The 21,387-nt window shown below is 39.2% G+C and overlaps 2 protein-coding genes across 2 annotated transcripts; both read right to left on the bottom strand.

The window, feature by feature from the left end:
- Positions 1 to 1,338: 1,338 nt before the first annotated feature.
- LOC131250762 (annexin D3-like) lies at positions 1,339 to 5,396 on the bottom strand. Its single transcript, XM_058251053.1, has 7 exons — positions 5,269 to 5,396; positions 5,006 to 5,101; positions 4,247 to 4,392; positions 3,349 to 3,570; positions 2,905 to 3,117; positions 1,822 to 1,911; positions 1,339 to 1,708 (listed from the first exon to the last, which is right to left on the bottom strand). The coding sequence occupies exons 2-7, from the start codon at positions 5,079 to 5,081 to the stop codon at positions 1,502 to 1,504; spliced, it is 954 nt and encodes a 317-aa protein (XP_058107036.1). The 5' UTR covers positions 5,082 to 5,101; positions 5,269 to 5,396; the 3' UTR covers positions 1,339 to 1,501.
- A 2,966-nt stretch (positions 5,397 to 8,362) lies between these two features.
- Positions 8,363 to 14,752, bottom strand: LOC131250763 (annexin-like protein RJ4). Its single transcript, XM_058251054.1, has 6 exons — positions 14,595 to 14,752; positions 11,720 to 11,865; positions 10,518 to 10,736; positions 9,857 to 10,069; positions 9,432 to 9,518; positions 8,363 to 8,981 (listed from the first exon to the last, which is right to left on the bottom strand). The coding sequence occupies exons 1-6, from the start codon at positions 14,668 to 14,670 to the stop codon at positions 8,784 to 8,786; spliced, it is 939 nt and encodes a 312-aa protein (XP_058107037.1). The 5' UTR covers positions 14,671 to 14,752; the 3' UTR covers positions 8,363 to 8,783.
- Positions 14,753 to 21,387: the final 6,635 nt, after the last annotated feature.

Below are 21,387 nucleotides of genomic sequence, written 5' to 3'. Positions count from 1 at the left end.
CTTTCTGTTGTTGGCATGTAAATACATGGTTATAAATGCGCCAACAGTCCACATTCATGCAGAAAATAGAGATTCGATGGTTAGCATCTTCCAGTCTGGGAGATTTTTGGGTAGTATTGTCGGATGAGATCTGTTTGTTGCCCATCCTTGGTGGTGCATAACAGATTAATGTCCAGGATCACAGAAAGGAGGACCCATCTTTCCATATGCCAACCAGTAGAGAAATTGTACCTTGAGCGTGTTTGTTTGTTTGTGTTTTTTTTTTTTTCCCGAATTTCATACTAGGTTTGGCACCGTTTGGACCAGAATCCCTTATTGGGGCAGCTGGACCTTGGACACCGTTGGCTTTTCGTTGTGTCCCACAAAATAAATGATGGGAAATGACCCACAGGAAAAGAACCATCATCCCATGGGCTTTGCTAGCTCTATGATAGGTGGTTTGGCCTGATTATTAAATATGCTTTTCTCTGTTGTAGGGTCCTAATGAACTGTTCAGATCTCCGTGGTACCTCTCTGGTGAAGCATGGACGCACAGTATGTTGATGCACAGCACGCTCCTTAAATGCTAAGGCTTATGGTCTGATTTGGGTCTGGTTCCTTGGCTCGGTGGTAGAAGGGCAGCGTTTCAACAATGAGATCATGAGTTTGAGTGCTCGTGATAGAAAGCAAAAAAAAAAAAAGCCATTGAAGTATAGATGTGTGTGAAAAAACAGAAGTAGAAAAAAAGCACTATCAACACTGAGATCACGAGTTTGAGTGCCCATGTGGTGTGGGTGTGGGTGAAAAGGAAAAAAAAAAAAACAGAGAAAAAATGCACTATCGGTCTGATTTCAGGAGTTGGAAGGAGAGATTCATGGATCAATCAAGCATGGGAAAGAAGTTTTTGAAACAACAAACCAAATCACATAAAGCAGATTACCCATTACTAGAATCAAGCATGGGAAAGATGTTCTTAAAACAACAAACCAAATCACATAAAACAGATTACCCATTACAAGATTATTGAGGGGCAATGATCTTACACAACTAGTTTGCACCACGTCAGCGAGCAACTGAGTTTCTTTGGAAGCATCAAGAGCCTAAAACATCAATCTGGATGGTCCATGATGAACGGCCACAGCTCCAAAATCACACTCATCATTGATCCTGAACGTTGAAACTGCGGTCATTTCTATTATCACCATCATTTTTCCAAGAAACCCACTAGAGGGAGAGGCATAAGCAATCCAATGTGGGGTTGGATGGCCCGTCGAGCTTGATAATTGGACTTTTTTGTCCATTTTAAAGGCCATCGATATTCTGGCAAGTGTGATTATTGGCATGATGGCAATTCAAATGTAGTTTCAAACCAAACAGATGTTCCACTCACATGTCCAACACAACTAATTTGAATAGTAATACAGTGCAAACTAGCTGTGTAAGATCATTCCCCGTTACTACATTCAGCAATTACAAATCTTGTTTAATCACAAACCATTGGTTGGTCGATAAAATTCATCATTCATAGCGTCCCATGGCCCAGCAAGGTAACCAAGAAGTCCTTGTAATCTCCTGATGTGTCATCAATAACAGCGTCGACGATGCTAACCTCATTTACCTCATAATAATACTCTTTAATCTTCATCATGTCTATTTCAGCCCGAGTCACTATAGCTCTTGTGAGTGAATCTTCATCTGTTCCAAGACCCACAATAGACGACCTCACAACCTGATTTTGCAATAAACAGATGATATTAAGAAGAGAAATCTAATGAAGACAACCACAACTCTCACTTGGTACTGAGGAGAAAATACGATTTTCAAGAAAATGTAATGACTCACGTCTGCGAAGTATTTTTCGGGGGAATGTATGCACAAAACTGCCATCCGTAAGAGAGATGCGAAGTCGCTGTTGATGCTATCTTTAATGTCCTGTTGGTGAAGAGGTTAACACTTCTAATCAATACGTTGTAGAGAATAACAGATACCCTTGTATGGGCCACCTTTCATACCATTTGTTCTTTTATTTTGTTTTGCTTTGTTTTGATTTTATTTTATTTTTTTAGTTTACATTCCCTAGATTCTGCATTGGGGGTGTTTGGATGCCTGTAAATGATTTATAGGTAAATGGTTTACTGTATATGTTTAGATGTTGAAAAATGCTTGTAAATGTAGATTGTTTATAACTTTTAGCTCCATTTGATTTACCAGCAAAAAGTTGTGATTTTATTTACAACCTAACTATTATATTTTCAAAGATTGGTTCTCCACTCATACGCACTTTACAAGCTATCCAAATATAAACAATCATTTTACCTGTAAATCTTATGGTCTGTAAAAGCTGTAACCATTTATAGGCATCCAAACAACCCCTTGAAACTTTTTCAAGATCTTTTTGTCAGTTTTAGTGGATCTAATCCAAGATTCCCTTAGTCCAACTGTTTTTTTTTTCTTCAATATGTTGCAATATATATATATATATATATATATATATATCATCCAATTTTTTTCCTTTTATTTTTCATCAGATCTCTGTGATGGGATTGTAACTTAGATTTAGGGCAAGACAGAAAGGAAGTAAGCTCTTTATGCCAATATCATCAATTAATCAGTTTTTAGGTAAAACCTTGGAACCCCTATTGTGAGTTTGAATCTGATTGTCTCCTCTTTTTGTTAAAAAAAAAAAAAACATATTGCCCCGGTGAGTGACTTGGCTTGAGTCACCACGATGTTGAGTCAGCGAAGCCAGTGAGATGACTCAACGAGTCTTGTAGAGTTGGGACCTAGTCATTACCACATGTTAGTTTCTATTGAATTGGCTCTAAATCTGACCAAATTGAGTTGGCCTAGATGATGTTAATTCCAAAGTGACTCAGTTAGACATTAACTCGACTCAGCTGAGCTGATTGATCATTGCGTGCGTACCTCGTCGACGGATATGCTGTAGTCATATTTGTAGCAGGTGAAGGTTGCTTGGAGTTGGAACTTGTTCCTGGTGCTTAGTATCCAAATAACATGTTCCTGCTCCAAATGCTTATTTTCAATGGAAACATGTAGCTTATCTGACTCTTCTTTGGCCACCTTCCCATCCCCCTCTTCCCCTTCATACCTATATGAACCCACCAGGCTCACCAACAGCTGCACAACATTCATCTCATTAAATAAAATGTCACTGAAAATACAGTATAGATGGAGGGTTGGTAATGGTCTGATTTGGGTCAGACTCAGTCCACCCATTTTACAAAATGGTCCAAGAGAATCTGACCCATGAGCCCTCCACCTACTTAAAATTCACTAAGAGTAATGAATAATTGCATGGGCCCCAAAACAAATGGGCCATGTCTACCCCTACAGGTTTATCAGGTCTACCTTCCTCAACGGTTGGGATACATAGAGTGCAATGTCTTCTTCTAGAGAGCATCTGAAGAGAGAGCAGTAGGCCTTTCTCACAGCAATCAGATGGGCCGGCGACGAAGCACATGCAATCTCGACGATCACCGCCAGATGTTTAACACCCTTCTTTCTCAATGCCTCCCTTGCAAGTTTGGCATCCCTTTGAGGAGGATCCACCGTCCAAAGTATTACTGCTTTCTGCTTTGATTGGAAAGCTTCTCATTAGCATGAATTTGACCGTTGATCAAACCAAAGGCAGAAATTGTACAGATGTGAACTAATTGGCATCGGTTGGGCCCACTAATCAGATGGCCCAACTAATTGAAACCCAACGGGCCAAGTCAGCCCATTACAGCCGTAGGCTTATGGGGACCCTGATTCGGTCCGATCAGATCTATTTATGATTGCCTGAAGTGGACCATGAGCAAAATGCATCAATCAAAGTGGGCTTGGGCCCACCTTTTTTTGGGCCTGGGTCTGCACCTACTATTCTAGAACGGGTTGGGCTCAGGTCTACTATTCTGGCCCATGCAGGCTAGACGGGCTCGGTCTTTGAGCCTCATGTATTGGGCCGGACCGCGCCTAGACCTTCCCGGCCCAACCCGTTGCGACACCTAATTTCACGGTTTGTGGCACACGTGTGCGGGATCTGGACCATTCATCAGAGAGGACCACCATGACCTAAGACTCATGTGGTCCACTCATTAGGCGAGTCGGATGTTGAATAGTATACTCAAAGTTGATGGTGGCTCACTTGATGGATGGGCCTCCTTATTTTTTGGCTAGAAATGTTCGTGGTGGCCCCGAACTGATGAATGGCATGGATTAGTCACACGTGTGACACGTTGTCAGGCTTCTTCAATCTCTCTCTTACCCCGAAATCACCAGAGATCTTGGAATTGAGACGGTCGATGAGGCTTTCTTGGTAGAGCTCTTCGTATGTTTGACTGATCTTCTCGCGTTGACTGGCCGTCCTATGCCCCAGGATCGAAATTATTGCTTTCTTATCCACACCCCACCCTACCACCCACCGATCACCGTTCATTATATAGGAAGAGCTTGCTCGTTAGGGCCCATATGTAAAGATGATCCAACGATCGAAACTGTCTACGCTATCTTGATCGGATGATTCTCATCATCAATATGTATAGCTCTAAAAATTAATGGTCTGGATCATCCTTTCAGTGCAATTATCTGATCATAGGCCAATCCAGAGTTGGACCCAAGTGATGGACGGTTCTGATCATATGACCATATTTACATGTGGGGTGATCACGATTCCACAATCCAGACCGTCGATCTGGTTAGAACTACAATAGATCGGCGCAAGACGATCTGCACCGATGGATCTGCCACATTAGAGGGAACTAATGTGATGATAGCGTCAGCTGACAATTTCCCTTCCCTTAAACTATAATAAAAGGACGATTTTTGTAAATGGTAGACTACAGATAAATGTTTGAGATAATAAGTGCTACAGTAGTCCACATCCAACTTAAATGAAGGAGGCTAAAGATTGTACGGGTAGGATCTCATTTCTATTATTGTCCCACCCCATATGAACGGTCTTGATGAATGTGATGATGGACTCATTTGTATAAAGATAACAAGAGGAAGAGATGGATGGAAATACCTTGGAAAGCCTTTCTAAGTTTCTCACAATCTTCAATGGGAGAAGGAAGAAAGCCGGGGATTGTGATAGAGCCCATTTTCACTCTCCTTTTTTTCTCTAGTAAAAATCAATCAAAATAAGAGAAAATAAATGAATTAGAGTCTTGATTGAAAAATGGTTTCAGCTTATTGTATCAGACAGAGTAGAAAATGAGTCAGGTCACTTTCAAAACCAATTTGCATTTGGTTGTTAGATCATGATCCGTTGGTAATTCTTCACTTCACCTGTATTGAAAAATGACGGAGATATTGATGGATCTTTCGAAATGCGTCTCAAGATAGTTTGAATCTTGTCTCAATTGAGAGAGAGATATGTTGTTGGTGCTTTCTTTAAAGCTTCTTATCCTTCTAATAGTGAAAAATAAAACAAATAGATATTGCATGCTTGCCATGCAATTCTCATGTTTTATAGAAAAAAATTATTAAAGTAGGTTTAATTAATAAACAATGAGAATTGGTCTAAGCAGATGCAATTAATCATTATCATATCTTATTGGGATTTATACGAAAGTTGTGTTAGAAGTTTGATTCTGGACACCAACCTAACTTAATTTTCCTTGACACCCAGATCCATAGCTCAATGGTAGACTGAGTTGACATACCTCGTTTCAACACTTGAGGTCTTGGTATCGATCCCTAGTGGGGGTGGCTAGTAGTGGAGTGTGTGTACTGACATGGGTGTGTACTAAAAAGCTAACCCCCCAAAAAAAACAAAAAACTTAATTTTCCTTTATCTAGGCTAAGGGCTGATAATAGACTATTACATGTGTTGATTATAGTCAAGTGTTATTTAATAATAAATTAAATAGATTGATTGTGTTACAACCAATGAGAATGAGCTTTATGTAAGAATATTAGACTTTTAAGGTAGCTTAAAGCTTAAAAGGCCTAAATTTTGACCATCCATTTGATAGTCATTATTCAGATTGTTATGGTTTCTTGATCAGTGTGATTTTGGAGATGTGTTCCATCTAAATTGGGACCCACAATTTGGATGGTCTGGATAGCTTCAGATCAGTGAGCACATATCAGAAGGATGACTCACCACCATTATCCAAATTGTGAAAAACTAACATATGAGAAGTCTATTGACAAGTACATTATGCTCACTTTGCACGAGAGATGAAGTGCTAAAGTGGGAATTTTGGTAGTATGCAGGACTACCAGAAATTGTACTCCTTGGAACGATAACTTATGGTGTCTAGGACCATTTGTGCTATCAATATCACTTTGAAGGACCCATGGTGCATTTCCGACCTTCCAATGGTGATGATTCGCAGGTTGGATGTGAATTATCATGCTTCTATTTTCAAGTGTCTACATATCTCTTAATCTGTGGAATTTTTTACGTGGAAGCCATTGAAGTGGGAATGGACAAATGAACATTTGAGACTAGTGTATCTGGTGGTCCTATGGACTAGTTTACTTCTCTTATATTATATATAATTTTAAAGAAAGTCACATGCAACCATTAAAACATGTAGCATTCAACACAAAAGCAGGGTCACCATCTACAACCTTATTACATTATCTTGGAAGTCAGTTTTCATGCCAATGATTTTGTCTATCCACCCCAACAATCACATCTCTAAAACTAGAGCTGGATTCCTAATGTTGGGTCTGCACCATTTATAAAATAAAAAATAGTGGTAACTTCTCTAAGGTACACATTTCACTAATGGATCAATTTAAGGTGGTCCTCATGAAATGATCATATATATATATATATTCAAATGTTGAAATTTTTTCAATATAATCTTATGGGAAAATATATATACGTGTTATTATGATGAGCTGCACAAAGTCTAATAAATATTAATAACAGCTTAACACCCACAAAATGGACCCCAAGTCATCACATGTAAGGTTTGTGTTTTGTGGATCTTTGGAGCGTCAAATGACAGGTGAAAGGTGACACTTTTAGCCGTTGGATCAGAGTGTGTGAATGATCACCCCATCCAACGGTTGCAATAACTCTCTCACTGCAATTCATGCACACCCATTAACTCTCTCATAGCACTGCAAGTTATAGTGCTCTAATTGCATTGTGTCACTTAGACAGTCCAATCCATTGATCTAGATTGTTCATTAAATCCATAAGACATTCTATAGGCTATCATACAAAAATCATACTGATTGGATGGTCCATCTCTGATTTGGCCTTATTTTCTACCCCATCCATTTTAGAAGCCATAGTGGATGGTTAAAATTGCTCAAGAAAAATGATTATTTGGAATCATAGCCAATATATGATAAGCATCAACAAATAGATGGATCAAATACATGATGGGCCCCCAACAAATAAATGGAGCAAATTATTGATTGGACCTGATTTTGTGTAAATGATCTTGACCATACATATTGAAGGCCACTGATTAAATGGTTTAGCTCATGTGATACTCTGCTGATCTGATATTAGGTAATGCCATTTTAAGCTGGACTGAATTTGCTGTTGCCCTTGTTATGTCTATAGTAGAAGAAACAAGCAATCCTTCAACCATGGTTTGGTTGCTAAATTCTATTATTCGCTGAATCATATCCTCACTGGCCTAGGTTAGTAAATCTGGGCTGTATACAGAATTTGTTTGGCATAGTGGGAAACAGTCTGTATAATTTGATTGCAAAGTCTTCATCTGTTCCGGCGACAACAACACTAGAGGAGGCTATCCCGGTTGAGGATGAACAAAGTCTTCATCCCCAATTACTGATACTCTATGGAGTGTTACGGCCCCATGTCGGCCAATGAATGTCCAATCAGATCAGCCCAAGTGAATTTTTGTGCTCCTAGATTTTATGATGTTTGAGTTTATATGTATAGATGTGATCGTTTCATGACAAAGTATGCATGAAGATATTCATATTAGCCTTCATGATGAGGTCTGGCCAATACTCATCAATTAAAGTCTTGGTCGGCTTCTCGCATGACAAAGACCAATGTTCATGTATGCACAATGGGAGTGATGCATATTGAGATACATGTACATATGAGATGTACCCCCCGCCCTGATTTATGAGATGATAAGCATGATTGGCTTGGACCTAATCAAATTGTATGAGCCTATATTTGGCAGTGGAGATGGATCATTGGTTAATCAGATGGATAGGCATGCATGTACATATGGGATGTACCTCTGCCTTAATTCTTGAGATGATAAGCATGATTGGCTTGTACCTAATCAAATCATGTGAGCCTATATTTGGCAACGGAGATTGATCATTGGTTGATCAGATGGATCGGCTCATGCTTATTCAAAAGCACCCAAATCACTAGTGGGAAAAAAATAAATAGTAACCTCACATTCAATATAGGCAACAATAATACTCATAATGATCTAACCATGATTAACTCAAACATTCAGGTCCAAACACTAGAAAAAAGCACACACCGAATTCGACAGAAACCATAATCATAGATGATACGACGGTCCTGTAATCAACAGTAGACAAGAGAACACAAACTAAGTAGGAAAACTTTTCGATAAGTAAGAATATAGCTATAGCTCTTATAGTGCATTCAGATGATCAATTGAATTGAACTGCAAGTCATGGAATTCATTATAGAGGACATGACCATTTAAAATCATAATGACAACCAAACACCAAATTGCAAATTCAATGCATTCCAAGTTGGACTTGAAAAGATAGTAGTTGCAATATGGGGCGTGTCGGAATTTCATCATGTGATCTCTATTGAATTGAAAGGATTGCAATTCAATTCGTTTGAACTTCCAAATGCAGCCTTAGTCTCCAAGCAAAGCAAGGAGGAAGGCCTTGTAGTCCCCAGAAGTGTCCTTGGCTATTGCACGATTAAGAGTGACGTTGTTTCTCTTGTAATACGCTTCCTTGATCTCATTCAAGTCCTTCTCGGCACGTGTTACGATCACACGCGTGATTGCATCTTCGTCCGTCCCCTTCTTATTTATCGCATTGCGCAGCGCCTGAAACAATCCAAACCTCAATTTTTTTTAATAGCAGTATAACAAAATGGAGAAGCAAATGGAGAAGCATGCTAATCATGCAGGCATGTACAAGGCAGCTCCTCTAGATGGCACCACATGTGACCACATGGCACACATGTGGAAGACCTAAGCTGTCCATCAGATGGATCCCAATTTATAGGAACTATGGTCCAAAATCAAGGTGGTGATGTTCTAAGGTGTCCCAGTTTTCCTGGCCATATATTTCCAGTGAATGCTCTGGTCTACCTTATGAGTGGATCATGCCGATTTTTATCCAGGCATCTATATGGCGGGGCCCAGGTGGTGGACAGTTTGGATTTCAAAACATGTGCCAAATAGGCACATGTGGTGGCATGTCATGGGTTTGCATTATACACACTGGTGGAACTGACATTAAGATGATTTTTTCTTGGTGTTTTGATTTCTTACCTTTTCAAAGTATTTATGAGGGGAGCAAATGGATTTGATTATCACTCGCAGCGCTGACACGAATTCATCGGAATCACCAGCCAGACCCTAATAACAGCATCCCCATGTATACAATTTTTCATTTATTCATCAGGAAATAAGTAAAGAAAATGATTGAATTTAGATGAAAAAGAAGGATTGCTAGTTGAAAATTGAGCTTAATGGCGTGTTTGGATGCTCAATTGAGCTGAATCATTTTTTAGTTTGTAATGCCGAAACCATTATTGCAATTACATGCATTTCAAGCTTTGACTTGAAATGAAACTAGTTGCAATATGAGGCTACTAATTATGAACCTCTTTCTTCATTTAGTCTCTATTGAATTGAATTATTGAAACTCAATTCGATTTAAGTTGAACATCCAAACACGGTGTTGATATCCCCACCTTGGTGATGGCAGTGTCATACTCGTCTTTGTAACGGTTGAAGGTTGCATTGAGCTGAGCCTTACTTCTTGTAGTTAAGATTCTAATGATGTCTTCATGGCTGAAGTTCTTTTCTTCGATGGCATCGTGGAGAATCTTGGCTTCTGATAGTGCTAGCCTTCCATTAATCTCATCACCATCGTACCTGTAAGTTCCCACTAGCGAAAGCAAAAGCTGTGACACAAACCAAGACCCACAATAGCATCAGTGACTACAGATGAACATTGCACAAATGCATATTCAAGAGAAGATTCATGGGTCTTGGTTCCCATCCCAATGTGGTGGGCCCCACTGTGAAAATGCCCTGGCCTGAAAATCAGGTTGTTCCATCCATCAGCGGTTCATGTTGAATCTAGACTGCAGGTCAGTTTTCTCGAGCCATCCATTTGTTTCATAGACGATGAGTGGACCTGCCCGGTGTTTTTTTTTTTAACGATTACATATTTCCAGTGGGCCCTCCTTATGTATGGCCAGCTCTCACACATGTGCCATTTTGGAATGTGTGGTGCGGCTTGCGTCAATCTCCTCTTCTATCATTCATGAAGTGAATTGTATTAGCATTTCTCAATAAACAATACTTGCACATGAACACAAAAACACAGTATTTTGTTCAATGGCATACCTTACGGAAGTCGCCTGTTGTATGCGAGGCAACATCTTCTTCTAGGGATCGCTTGAAACGTGCGTGGTAAGCTCTTTTCACTTCCAAAAGCTCATCAGGAGATCTAATACTGGCTATTTCTATGATCACCCGATTGTCAATAGTCCCGTTCTTCACTGCCACATTAGCTAAGATGGCATCTCTCTCAGCTGATTCAAACATCCATCTATACACTGCTTTCTGTGCACATGTAAAATGATTTTTCAATACCTTTGTATCTTAAAACAGAATTAGTGGATTCATTTGGGTATGGTTTAATGCTCCCTGCAGCTGTGTATATTTCTTCAGCCAGAAGTTTGCACAGGTGACTTGCAAATTTCAACGATGCAGCGTTAAAGACCGTTCATTTTGTGGGCCACACCAAGGATGAGCAATGGCCATATAATCTCCTCCATCAAACAATGCGGCCATTAGTCAGAAACTTCCATATGGACTGTTGGCTATTTCTTATTTTAACTATCCATTTGTAGGCCAACAATTGGGTGGATAGGATTCTGCAACTGGGGCATTTTTGCATCATCACCCATCAAAGGGGGGCCCACCAAACAAGAGTTCTGATATCATTGAAAGATGGTATCAGCTGTATCGAGTGTGGGTCCGAACTAAATTGCATCCTATGACATAATATCCCTAACATGATAGCTTAATATATTCACTGTGATAGTTACTAAAATGAATGCCATGGATCACATAAGCATAAAATCTATGTCATTAGGGAAAATAAAAATTCAATATCAATTCATCAATTTAGAAGTAACATCTAGGTTTCCATTGGCTTTGAAGTTGGAATCCCAAATCCTAATTGAACTCAAACTCCTAATATTTATCTCAACTAACAAATAGATAAGAAAATAGCTAAAAGATAAGCAATCATGTGAACCAAGGGGTCTTCATGTGCAAGTGAAAAGTGGGGCCCACTAGGTGGGATTGATAGTGAAGAGTGGCTGCATCAATTTCCTAACAAGTCCTTTAATAACTTTAAAATTATTCATGTTTATATTTCACATGCATTTGTGTATGCGCAATTGACTAGTATACCAAAAACGATAGCATCATATCCATTTCGATCGTTACACAAATGAATGCCATGGACGACACAAGCATAAAATCCATGTCATTGGTATTTAGTGAAAGGTTATATGGTCTAGTTGTTGAAGATAGACCTCAAGGTCACCAGAAAGCTCGGATTCGAGTCGTTTGATGAGATCCTCTTCATAAAGCTCTTCATAAGCTAGCCTGATCAGCTTCCTTTGAGTTGCATTTCTGTGCGCTAGTACTGCAATTACTGCCTTCTCATTTGTTCCCCACCCTGTCATACCACAGCATAATATTAGAATGAAATTAGTTGAACTATATTTCAAATATAAACAAAAATAGCAAATTAAAGAAAAACAAGATGCTTAATAAAAAAAAAGTGGCATCAGAGCATTGAATTGATATACCAAAAAGGAAGAAAAAAAAGTAGAGAGAGAAATATGGAATTGGTAGAAATTAGAAATCATCGCGAGGAGAAAAAAGAGGAAAAAACCCAAAAGAAAAATCACCCTCAATAGACTGATGTAACAAGAAGCATTGAAGTTTGAAAGGACTACAAGAAAAGAAAGATGTGGAGTTAATAAGAGGATCCCTTCAGTCTAATAATACAATTTAGATAGAAAAAGAGGCAAATACAAAAATAAGAGAAGGTTAGTACAGCATAAAAAAGGCAGGACTCATGTTTAATAAAGTAATCTGAAAAAAGCAATCAAAATTAGCAAAAGATTTCTTCCCAAGAAAAGAAGTGTAACACAAACATGTGCATCTAGTAAAATCCCAAGCTTAATGAATGAATCCAGAAGAACGTAAGGATTGTATAAAGCATTATGTTTTAGGGCATGTTTGGTTGCCCCAAATATCATGAAATTTCATGGTTTTGGGGGGGGGGGGGGGGGGGGGGGGAGAGGACATTACAATAATCTCTGAGCAACAGAGAGAAACATCATCCATTTAAATGAAGGAAAGGGCAGCAAACGAGACATTTAACTCAACAGATAGTGGCTGAGGACAATTGACTAAAGTGCGGTTTTTTCTTTTCTTTCCAAATGGCCCAGAAGATAGCCACAAAACAGAGATTCCAAACGATCTCATGCTTCCGGCCACAACTAACTGATTAATCAATGCAGCATCAACGGAGCCACCTTCAACTGTTGAAGCACCATCCCCATGTTGCTGCCTCAAATAGACAGTGGATTAACAGGTGGCTAGTGTCTTCAGCATCCCTTGGATGCAAATAACACCCATTAACCAAGATCATAATCTATCATCAAAATACAATCCACACCCACTAACCATGCAAAAATGATGGATCTAGCTGGAGCTTTCGATTTCCAAATACAACTAGTTGGGGCTTCAGGAGCTCAAACATTCCAAAATTCATGATATTTGTTGCAAGTACAAGCACCCTTAACTACTCCAATGCCACAAGAAGCATAAGATATTAACCCCAACAAAAAATAAAAATAAAAATCATTCTACGAATCCCAAAAACACATGCACATTAATCAAATGGCAACATTTGGATTCACAAGTGAATTGAATTGCAAACATTCATTATCTTGAAGTGGAAATGACAAAACCCAATAACATTTCCAAGTATTCCTAATAACCTTGTAACCATCAAATCGAAATTCTGTTTCTTTCGACTCCAACTTGTAAGTAAATTTTTTTAAAAAAATTATTTTCTCTTTATTAGGCAAGTAATTGGAGTTCAATTCCATATGCACCCAAACGATCCCTTAATGTGGACAGCTGCATATATGCCCTTTTTTCATTTAAATCATTTCTTCCCAATTGGCCTAGACCGTCGGAAAAACAAAACTAACACTTTTTTCCCCTATGTAAATGAGTTTGGAGTTCACACATGCCTCTGCATCGCACACCCTGGGATCCAAACTGTCCATTAGTTGCACCATCATGTGACCCTCCACTTGATAAAAGAATCACACCCATCAATTGATCAAGTGGACTAGTGTACGGCCGGATGTGAACTGCACATAAGCTTTTACGACAGGCGTTGATACCTCTTATCATGCCTATTGAGCAAATATGAGTTGGAATTGTTTTCTACTGTCATCCATACGGGCCCTAAGGGCGTGTTTGGGTCCAACTGAGAATGAATTTAATACATTTTCAATGGGCTGGCCTTGAGCCTAAGTAGTGGCCCACTCGGGTATCTAATAGGTGTGAAATTTATTCAATGCCAAATTGATGAATGGTTAACATTTTCAAACACATGGGACATACGAAGACGTGTTCAAGAGATGATCAATCCCGGCCTTGCCTACCTTGGTCACCAGCTTTCCCCGACGAATGCCAGTTTCAGATTTAATGAAAAATGAGAAATGGGTGGCATCCAAACACACCCAAGGATGTCAATTTATCAACAGGGACATATGATTAAGCTAATCCATGCATTCAGAGAAGAACAAATTAATATAAAATTACAAAAATAATAATAATAATGAAGAAAACGAGAAAAATAAATTGCATATAATCAACATACGCAACGACAATCATCAAAAGAGAAAAATAAAGTGCATTTAATCAATATATGCAATGAGAATCATCAAACATTGCGAAAATCGCCACAAACACAAGATGTGATTTCAATTGAAGGTAACCCATGATGACACTAATCCATGTGTTACAGGGGGCGATCACCACATTCTTTTACACAGTAGTGCCATGTCGATCCTGACCGTTCAAATAATGGGCCCCATTTAAGTTGCACTTAGCCCAAAGATTGTGCTGATCAGACAATCACAACCATCCAAATATTGGGTATCGGATGGACAGTTAAAAATAAATGGGTTAACGGTCCAAATTCAACTGGCATGATCGAAGTGCTACGAGTAACCGATCGATGCGATATTGGGGCTATGCATCATCCATGATGAGACCCACAATTTGAACGGTCCAGATTTTCCATACATGTGTCCCACCATCCTTAAAAGTGGATGTGAACTACAATCCTGGCATGGAAACAGAGAAGTAGAGAACCTTTGAAGGCCTTCCTTAGACTCTCAGCATCTTCGATCGGAGATGGAAGAGAGTCAGGGACTGTTAATGTGGCCATTCTCTCTCTCTCTCTGTCTCTCTCTCTCTCAGAGTAGATGCTTTGATGATCTCTCTCAAAGAAGATCCTTTGATGACAAGAAGAGAGGAACGCTGCAGGTTTTAAACTGGGGTTTTGTTACAGTACAGTGCTCCCTACCGCAGTACCGTACGGTGGCTGGTTTTTTCCAACCACAGGATTGCATCCTTATATTGATCTGAACCGTTCATTTTCTCATTACTACGATATAAAATTGATTTTTTTAATAATGCTTCATTGATAATCCTGACTATTGAATTTTGAGTTTGAATATAAACCGTACATATAAATTCAATCGTTCCATAAATCTTTCTTACCATAAACCGAGTAGTATAGACTCTAGAAGATGAACGGTTCAGATCATCACTTAAGATGCATTTAAGGGTATAAACCGGCCATGGTTCGTTACCGTGGCAGTGGGGCACAGTACCGGACGAAAATCCAATTTAAAATGCATGTCCGTATACAACTCGTTTCGATAGTATCGCCATTACAGCTATGTTAGTTTTGCACCATTTAAAAAATGGTGGTGACTCTTCAACCGTCCGCATGGCATTATTGTAACTGGAATCCAGACCGTCCAAAATCTCTCTCAGATGTTTATGGAGCAAAAGAAAATTTTTACTGAGAATATACATCAATATTTTTATTTTTTCTCTTTCCAAATTTGGACCATTCAATATTTTTCTTTTAACCCTTCACTTGATACACAAAGAATTGGATTATTAGAATTCTTGATTAGTTATATTTTCGATATATACTCCATCCAAAATGGGACCCACAACTTAGATGGTTGTGGTTCCATTTTGGATAGTTTTAATTCAGTGCCACGAATAAAGATGAGTCACTACCACTAAAAAAAAGAAAAGCCAAACAAACATAGAAGACTCGCCAGGCGAATATTATTCCATTTGCCGGAAAAGTCGAATAAAGTGTAATCTCTCGCGTGGGATGATCGGGGGCCTTCGCTGGTACGTGCTAGAAGGAAATACGTGTGAGGTTTTTGTACCGTTTATCTAGTAGAAACCGGTATGAAAATTCCCAAGGCCAAAAAAAAACAGACCGTCCACTCATAAGAAGGGCTAAAACTGTATTAAAAATACGGACGGTTATCTGATCTTTGAACTGGCATAATGTTAGCCCCAGGGCATGCCCACGGTGTGCCCAGCATGATGAATGGCACAGATCGAAAGCTTTTAATTGGTGGAAAAAAATAGACGGCTAAGAAAGAAAATAAAGCAAAGGTCCAAATTGAACCGAAAAAGCCAAAGGATTATCTAGTGTGCTGTTGGTGTCTGGGGTCATCTGGGCCATTCAATCAACGGTTTGGGTCACTTAGATACAAAACCATGGTGAACTGTAGAATCCCAGTTGGAGAAATGTATACATTGTACGTGGACTTGTCTCAGAAATCGGACCATTTCGGTAAATTCATCAAACCTATCCAAAATTTAGGACGTGAAATTCCACCATTTAAGAATAAAAATACAAATTTGCAAATTTAAGAAGCATTTATTACCTGCTAAACCATTTACAACTTTAGTTATTTTTAGGCAATTATCTCAATATAGTAGGAAGCGGATTCCATCCAGGTAGGGGCTTTGTGGGGCCCACCGTGATGTATGGGTATATCCCGCCGTCCATTTATTATTATTTTTAGATCATCCCTTAAAATGCACTTACAAGACTTATGTGGCAAAAATCTGAAGTGGATGCCTGTGACCGCAGGCATAGATATATTACCTGTTCCTGGGGGCTGTGTGGGGCCCATAGAGATGTCTGTGATAAATCCATTCTATCCATCTGTTTTTAAAGACAACAAAATAGGATATGAGTTTGAAAATCAGTTGGGTCCAACAATCAAGTGGGCCACCCTAAATAAAACAGTGGGAACAGAAATGTCCACTGTTGAAACCTTTCTGAAGCTGACCATGTTTATATGCCATCCAAACCGTTCAAAGGGTTACTACCACTAAGATAAACAGTAAGAACAAATATATTACTGCTACGAAACTTCTATCACCTGCAGGAGTTCAATCCCCCACTTTTTCGTGTGGTATGGCCCACATGAGTTTTGGATCTGTTTTATTTTTAGGTTGGTATCCTATTGTGGCCTTACATAACAGATGAACCGAGTGGATTTGTCACAGATGTCCCTGTAGGCCCCACACAGTTTCCGGAGCAGGAATATCATGGTGCACGTACTCACAGGCAAATCCGCTCACGATTCTTACTATAAATATAAGTTATTCAAAACGAAGCGAAATTGTGCCAAGGCCCACCATGATGTTAATATGCCATCCAAACCGTTCATAAGGTCATTCTAACTGGGATGAACCGAAAACACGAACATTAGGGCCTGTTTGGCCGAATCCCATGGGATTAGGAGGGATGAGATGGATTTTAAGGTAATGATGGTGGTGTCAGTGGATTGGTTTAAGATTCATGGGATTGCTATATCCCGGGACAAGTTTGCTCCGTTTGTTTGGCATGGTCGGCATATCTCGGGATTTTACCTTCTAATCGGTGCAACCAAGGGATAGGATTAATTTTAAGATAATGATGGTGATGTCAATGGATTGTTTTAAGATCCATGGGATTGCTTATATCCCGGGACAAGTTCACCGGGTCTGTTTGGCTCATCATGCATATCCTGGGATATCGTGATCCCATCTTAATACCATACGATCGGTCCGGCCAAACAGGCCCTAGCCTTATCTAAAACTTGTGTCCACAAAATGGGTGTTTCATCTCACTATTTCTTGTAATCCACTTGAGTTTTGCGTCTGGCTCATTCATGGGATCACCCTGATCTGAGCCTGCCTGAGAAACTGATGAACGGGGTGGATTTCTCATGGACAGCTCAGTGGGCCCACGTAGCTTGCTTGGAAATTGGACACTGGCATCCTTGTAACTTGAACCGTTCAGATGATAACCCTACATTAGACAATTTATAAAAGGACAATGATATACTTAAACAATGACTTAACATGTCCAAAACCTGGAATTCGATGCACGTCAACCTAAGAATAATCAATGGTTTGAAAATAATCAATGGTTTGAATTAAATAAATAAATTCCTGCAGACCGAAGATTAGAATCGTCCAAACGACATTATTCGAGTTTTAAAATCTATCCACAATGATTTTCCTGGCTTGGACGGACTTGCCTGGTGACCCGGTCGCCCGACTCTGTGGGGTCCACCATGCTGTCGATATTCTATCCACACCATCTATCCATTCTTCCAGATAATTACATATCAGGAGGGAAAAAATGAGCTGGATCAAAATCTTAAGCGGTCCACAGCCCAAGAAGCAGGGAGGACTGAGCACTCACCGTTGAAAATTTCTTTGGGGCTAAAGAAGTATTCGATCAAGCTGATATTTGTGGGTTCCTTTCATCTAGGTCTATGTGACCTTATGAACAGGTTAGATGGAAAATAAACATCATGGTGAGCTCTAAAAAGGTTACAACGATCCACGTCATTGTTTCCACTAATTCACATGGTGTGGTCCATTCAGCTTTTGATATGCCTTATTTTTTTTAACTAATACCTTAAAATGATCTGATAAACTGGATGTACGGCATGGATAAAACATATATATCACATTAGTCTGCGTCCGGTTTCAACGGTAAGCTACTTGCACAAATGCAAGTGCCTGTCTCTCATAAGATAGCGGCCTTCACTGTAGGGCCCACCTTGATACATGTATTTTATATCCAGGCCGTCCACCGTTCTTTGAAATCATTTTAGGGCATGATCCCAAAGAATGAAGTAGATGCAATTCTCAGGTGGACCATATCATATGAGAAACATAGGTGATTGACCATTAATGGGCCACTTAAGTTTTGGATTAATCTGATATTTCTTTTTTTTTCCCTTTATACAGATTACACGACCTCATCAACAGCTTAGATGGTAAATAAACATTAATGTAGGCCCATAAAGATTTTAATGATTCGGTCCACCTGAGATTTGGATCATTTCTATTTTTGGGCTCATGCCCTGAAATGATCTGCCAAAATAAATGAACGGCATGGATATAAAATACATTTATCAAAGTGAGCCCCACGGTGAGGGTCATACCTTCTTGGGTGATGCTGGGGCGCACCTAATTCACTCACCTCGTAAGACAATGTCCACATATGCCTCGTTTGTACCAAAATCTTTTGTTGCTTTGTGGGGAAGGGGGTGGATTAGGTGTTAGCTGGGTAACATTGACCGGTGGAATGTAACCGGCTTACATAAGCCTATCAAATAAGGGTCAAATAGGAACTCGACCTGTGGAAGTTGATGGGCTCACTCCAACAACTTCTACACACAAATGAAAAGACGCCACGATCAAATGACAATATGTTCAAGTATATACTCGACCAGTAGAAGTTGATGGACTCATTTTAACATTTTCTGCAGGCAAATGAAATGGCGCCACGTCGAGCAACAGATAATAACGGATGATAAACCCAAATGAGTAACCAGAGGAACCAAATTTGGTATTGACCTTTCCAATACTAACGTGAGTTCATATTCAAAAAGCCTTTTGCTATCCCGAACATGATGCATGTGTTTTATCACACAATTCAGCCATTTTACTAGCTTATTGTAGGATATGAGCTAAAAAATGAAGCAAATCTATATCTTAGGCGAACTACAATCTAAGAAAGAGTAGAGATTGAATGCTCACCATTAAAAACTTATTTAAATGCGCTAAATGTTTATTTACTATCCGACTAATTGATTAGGTTACACAAATTTAGATGAAGGAAAAACACAAATTATCAACTTGAGTCAAAACTTTTGTGGCCTTGGGAAGTTTTTAAGGTGGGTGTTCAATCAACACTTTTTCCTGTGCATTTTAGATATATCCTCTCTTTCTATCTTTTCTTTTTTAAACTTACGCCTTAGAATTACTTTTCAACATGAATGGATGACGTGAATAAAACACAAACATTATTGTAAGGTGTAAGGTGGTTTTTTTCATCACCAATTAGAAGTATAATTGTTGAATATGTGACCATAGCGGGAAATCAGATCGGGTGGTGCCATTAACACAATAGATATCCTCGTTGGCTAAACTCTGTGAGGCTATAACCATCATGTACATGTTTCTTCCAAGTCGTCCATCCATTTTGTCAACCCCTTTTATGGCATGAGCTCAAAATTGAAGCATATCCAAAGATCAAATGGGCCACACCATAGAAATAGTGGACATTAAGTGCTTGCAATTGAAAACTTCTTTAGAGCTATAGAAGTTTTGGATCAATCTAATATTTGTGTTTGTTGGGGATAGCGTGAAGCAATTCCGAGTTCGAATCAAATAATAAGAGATCAAACGTAACGAATTATATAAGATTTACATAGAAAATTTCTCACAGAAAAATTTCATAACACAAAGTGACAACCAATCCATTATAAAAGCAATGTATAAGAGATAGATTAACTTATAGATGACAAGAACTTCTTCGAATCTCCTGAAAACTCAAAATTTTCCTTTGTAGAACCTTTAAAAGTACTTAGCATTACTGCAATCCGGATTACACTCAACATATATACTGTCATAATTGGAATAAGAAACAAAACACATACTTTCACATATCCGCGTGCTCCTCTAATCTAAGAGTTGATCGAACGAGATCGATCGAACATGCACCAGTCTAAGCGGTCAAACTATGCCAAAAATATCCAAAGAGTTTTGAAATATTTTTCAAATATTGTTGATCAGTTCAATTGATCGAACATGGTCCAAATCTTCCAGTAAGCAATCTATCAAACTTTGGAGAGGTTCGATCAGTCTAGCAAAGTTACTGATTGCTCAAAATGTCCTGTTTCAACAAGATTAAAGACATCCATCAAACAATATTTTCCTCTCATCTAGGTCTCTCTGATATCATAAACATGTTGGATGGCAATAAACTTCATAGTGGGCCATTTGGGTGGTCTTTTTTGTACGGTTTGAATGGTCTTTTTTGTGAGAGTTAGATGGGCGATGTACGGTTTGAATGGTCTTTTTTGTTATAGTTACAAGCAAATAGTGCAGATGCAAGTGCTTGTCTGTCATTGGACAACGTTCACATGCCACCTTCGAACTGATCGCTGCGACCCGGAGCAGCCAGCCATTTGGGTGGGAACCCGACTGCCTCGATTTATTCTTTCTATATCCAAGCCGTCCATCTGTTTTGCCAGCTTATTTTAGGGCATGATCTTAAGTATAAATTTCAGGTGGACCATACAACAGGAAACCGTGATCATTGAATGTTAACCGTTAAAAACTTCCTAGAATCCACCGTAAAGTTTATTGACCATCCAACGACCACTGAATTTGATGTTGCCTTTGTTATGTCTATAGTAAGAAGAAACAAGCAATCCTTCAACCATGGTTTTGTTGCTAAATTCTATTATTCGTTGAATCATATCCTTCAGCCTAGGTTAGTAAATCTGGGCTGTATACAGAATCTGTTTGGCATAGTGGGAAACAGTCTACTCCTTTCCAATCGTAGCACAGGCACTGTATAATTTGATTGCAAAGTCTTCATTTGTTCCAGCGACAACAACACCAGAGGAGGCTATCCCGGTTGAGAATGAACAAAGTCTTCATCCTCAATTACTAATATATATGGGGTGTTACGGCCCCATGTCGGCCAATGAATGCCCATCCGATCGACCCAAGTGAAATTTTGTGCTCCGAGATTTTCCGATGT

The sequence above is a fragment of the Magnolia sinica genome, chromosome 7, assembly GCF_029962835.1.
Source record: "Magnolia sinica isolate HGM2019 chromosome 7, MsV1, whole genome shotgun sequence".
Lineage (NCBI taxonomy): Eukaryota > Viridiplantae > Streptophyta > Magnoliopsida > Magnoliales > Magnoliaceae > Magnolia > Magnolia sinica.
The sequence above is the reverse complement of the archived record's forward strand: the minus strand, read 5'-3'. Positions and strand labels throughout refer to the sequence as shown.

Coding starts and splice junctions, on each gene's coding strand:
- LOC131250763 (XM_058251054.1), bottom strand. CDS start 14,670: ATGGCCACATTAACAGTCCCTGACTCTCTTCCATCTCCGATCGAAGAT. Junction 11,866..14,594: donor TCTAAGGAAGGCCTTCAAAG/GTTCTCTACTTC, acceptor GTGGTATGACAG/GGTGGGGAACAAATGAGAAG. Junction 10,070..10,517: donor CAACAGGCGACTTCCGTAAG/GTATGCCATTGA, acceptor TTTGTGTCACAG/CTTTTGCTTTCGCTAGTGGG.
- LOC131250762 (XM_058251053.1), bottom strand. CDS start 5,081: ATGGGCTCTATCACAATCCCCGGCTTTCTTCCTTCTCCCATTGAAGAT. Junction 3,571..4,246: donor AGATCTCTGGTGATTTCGGG/GTAAGAGAGAGA, acceptor CAATCAAAGCAG/AAAGCAGTAATACTTTGGAC. Junction 1,709..1,821: donor CCGAAAAATACTTCGCAGAC/GTGAGTCATTAC, acceptor TTGCAAAATCAG/GTTGTGAGGTCGTCTATTGT.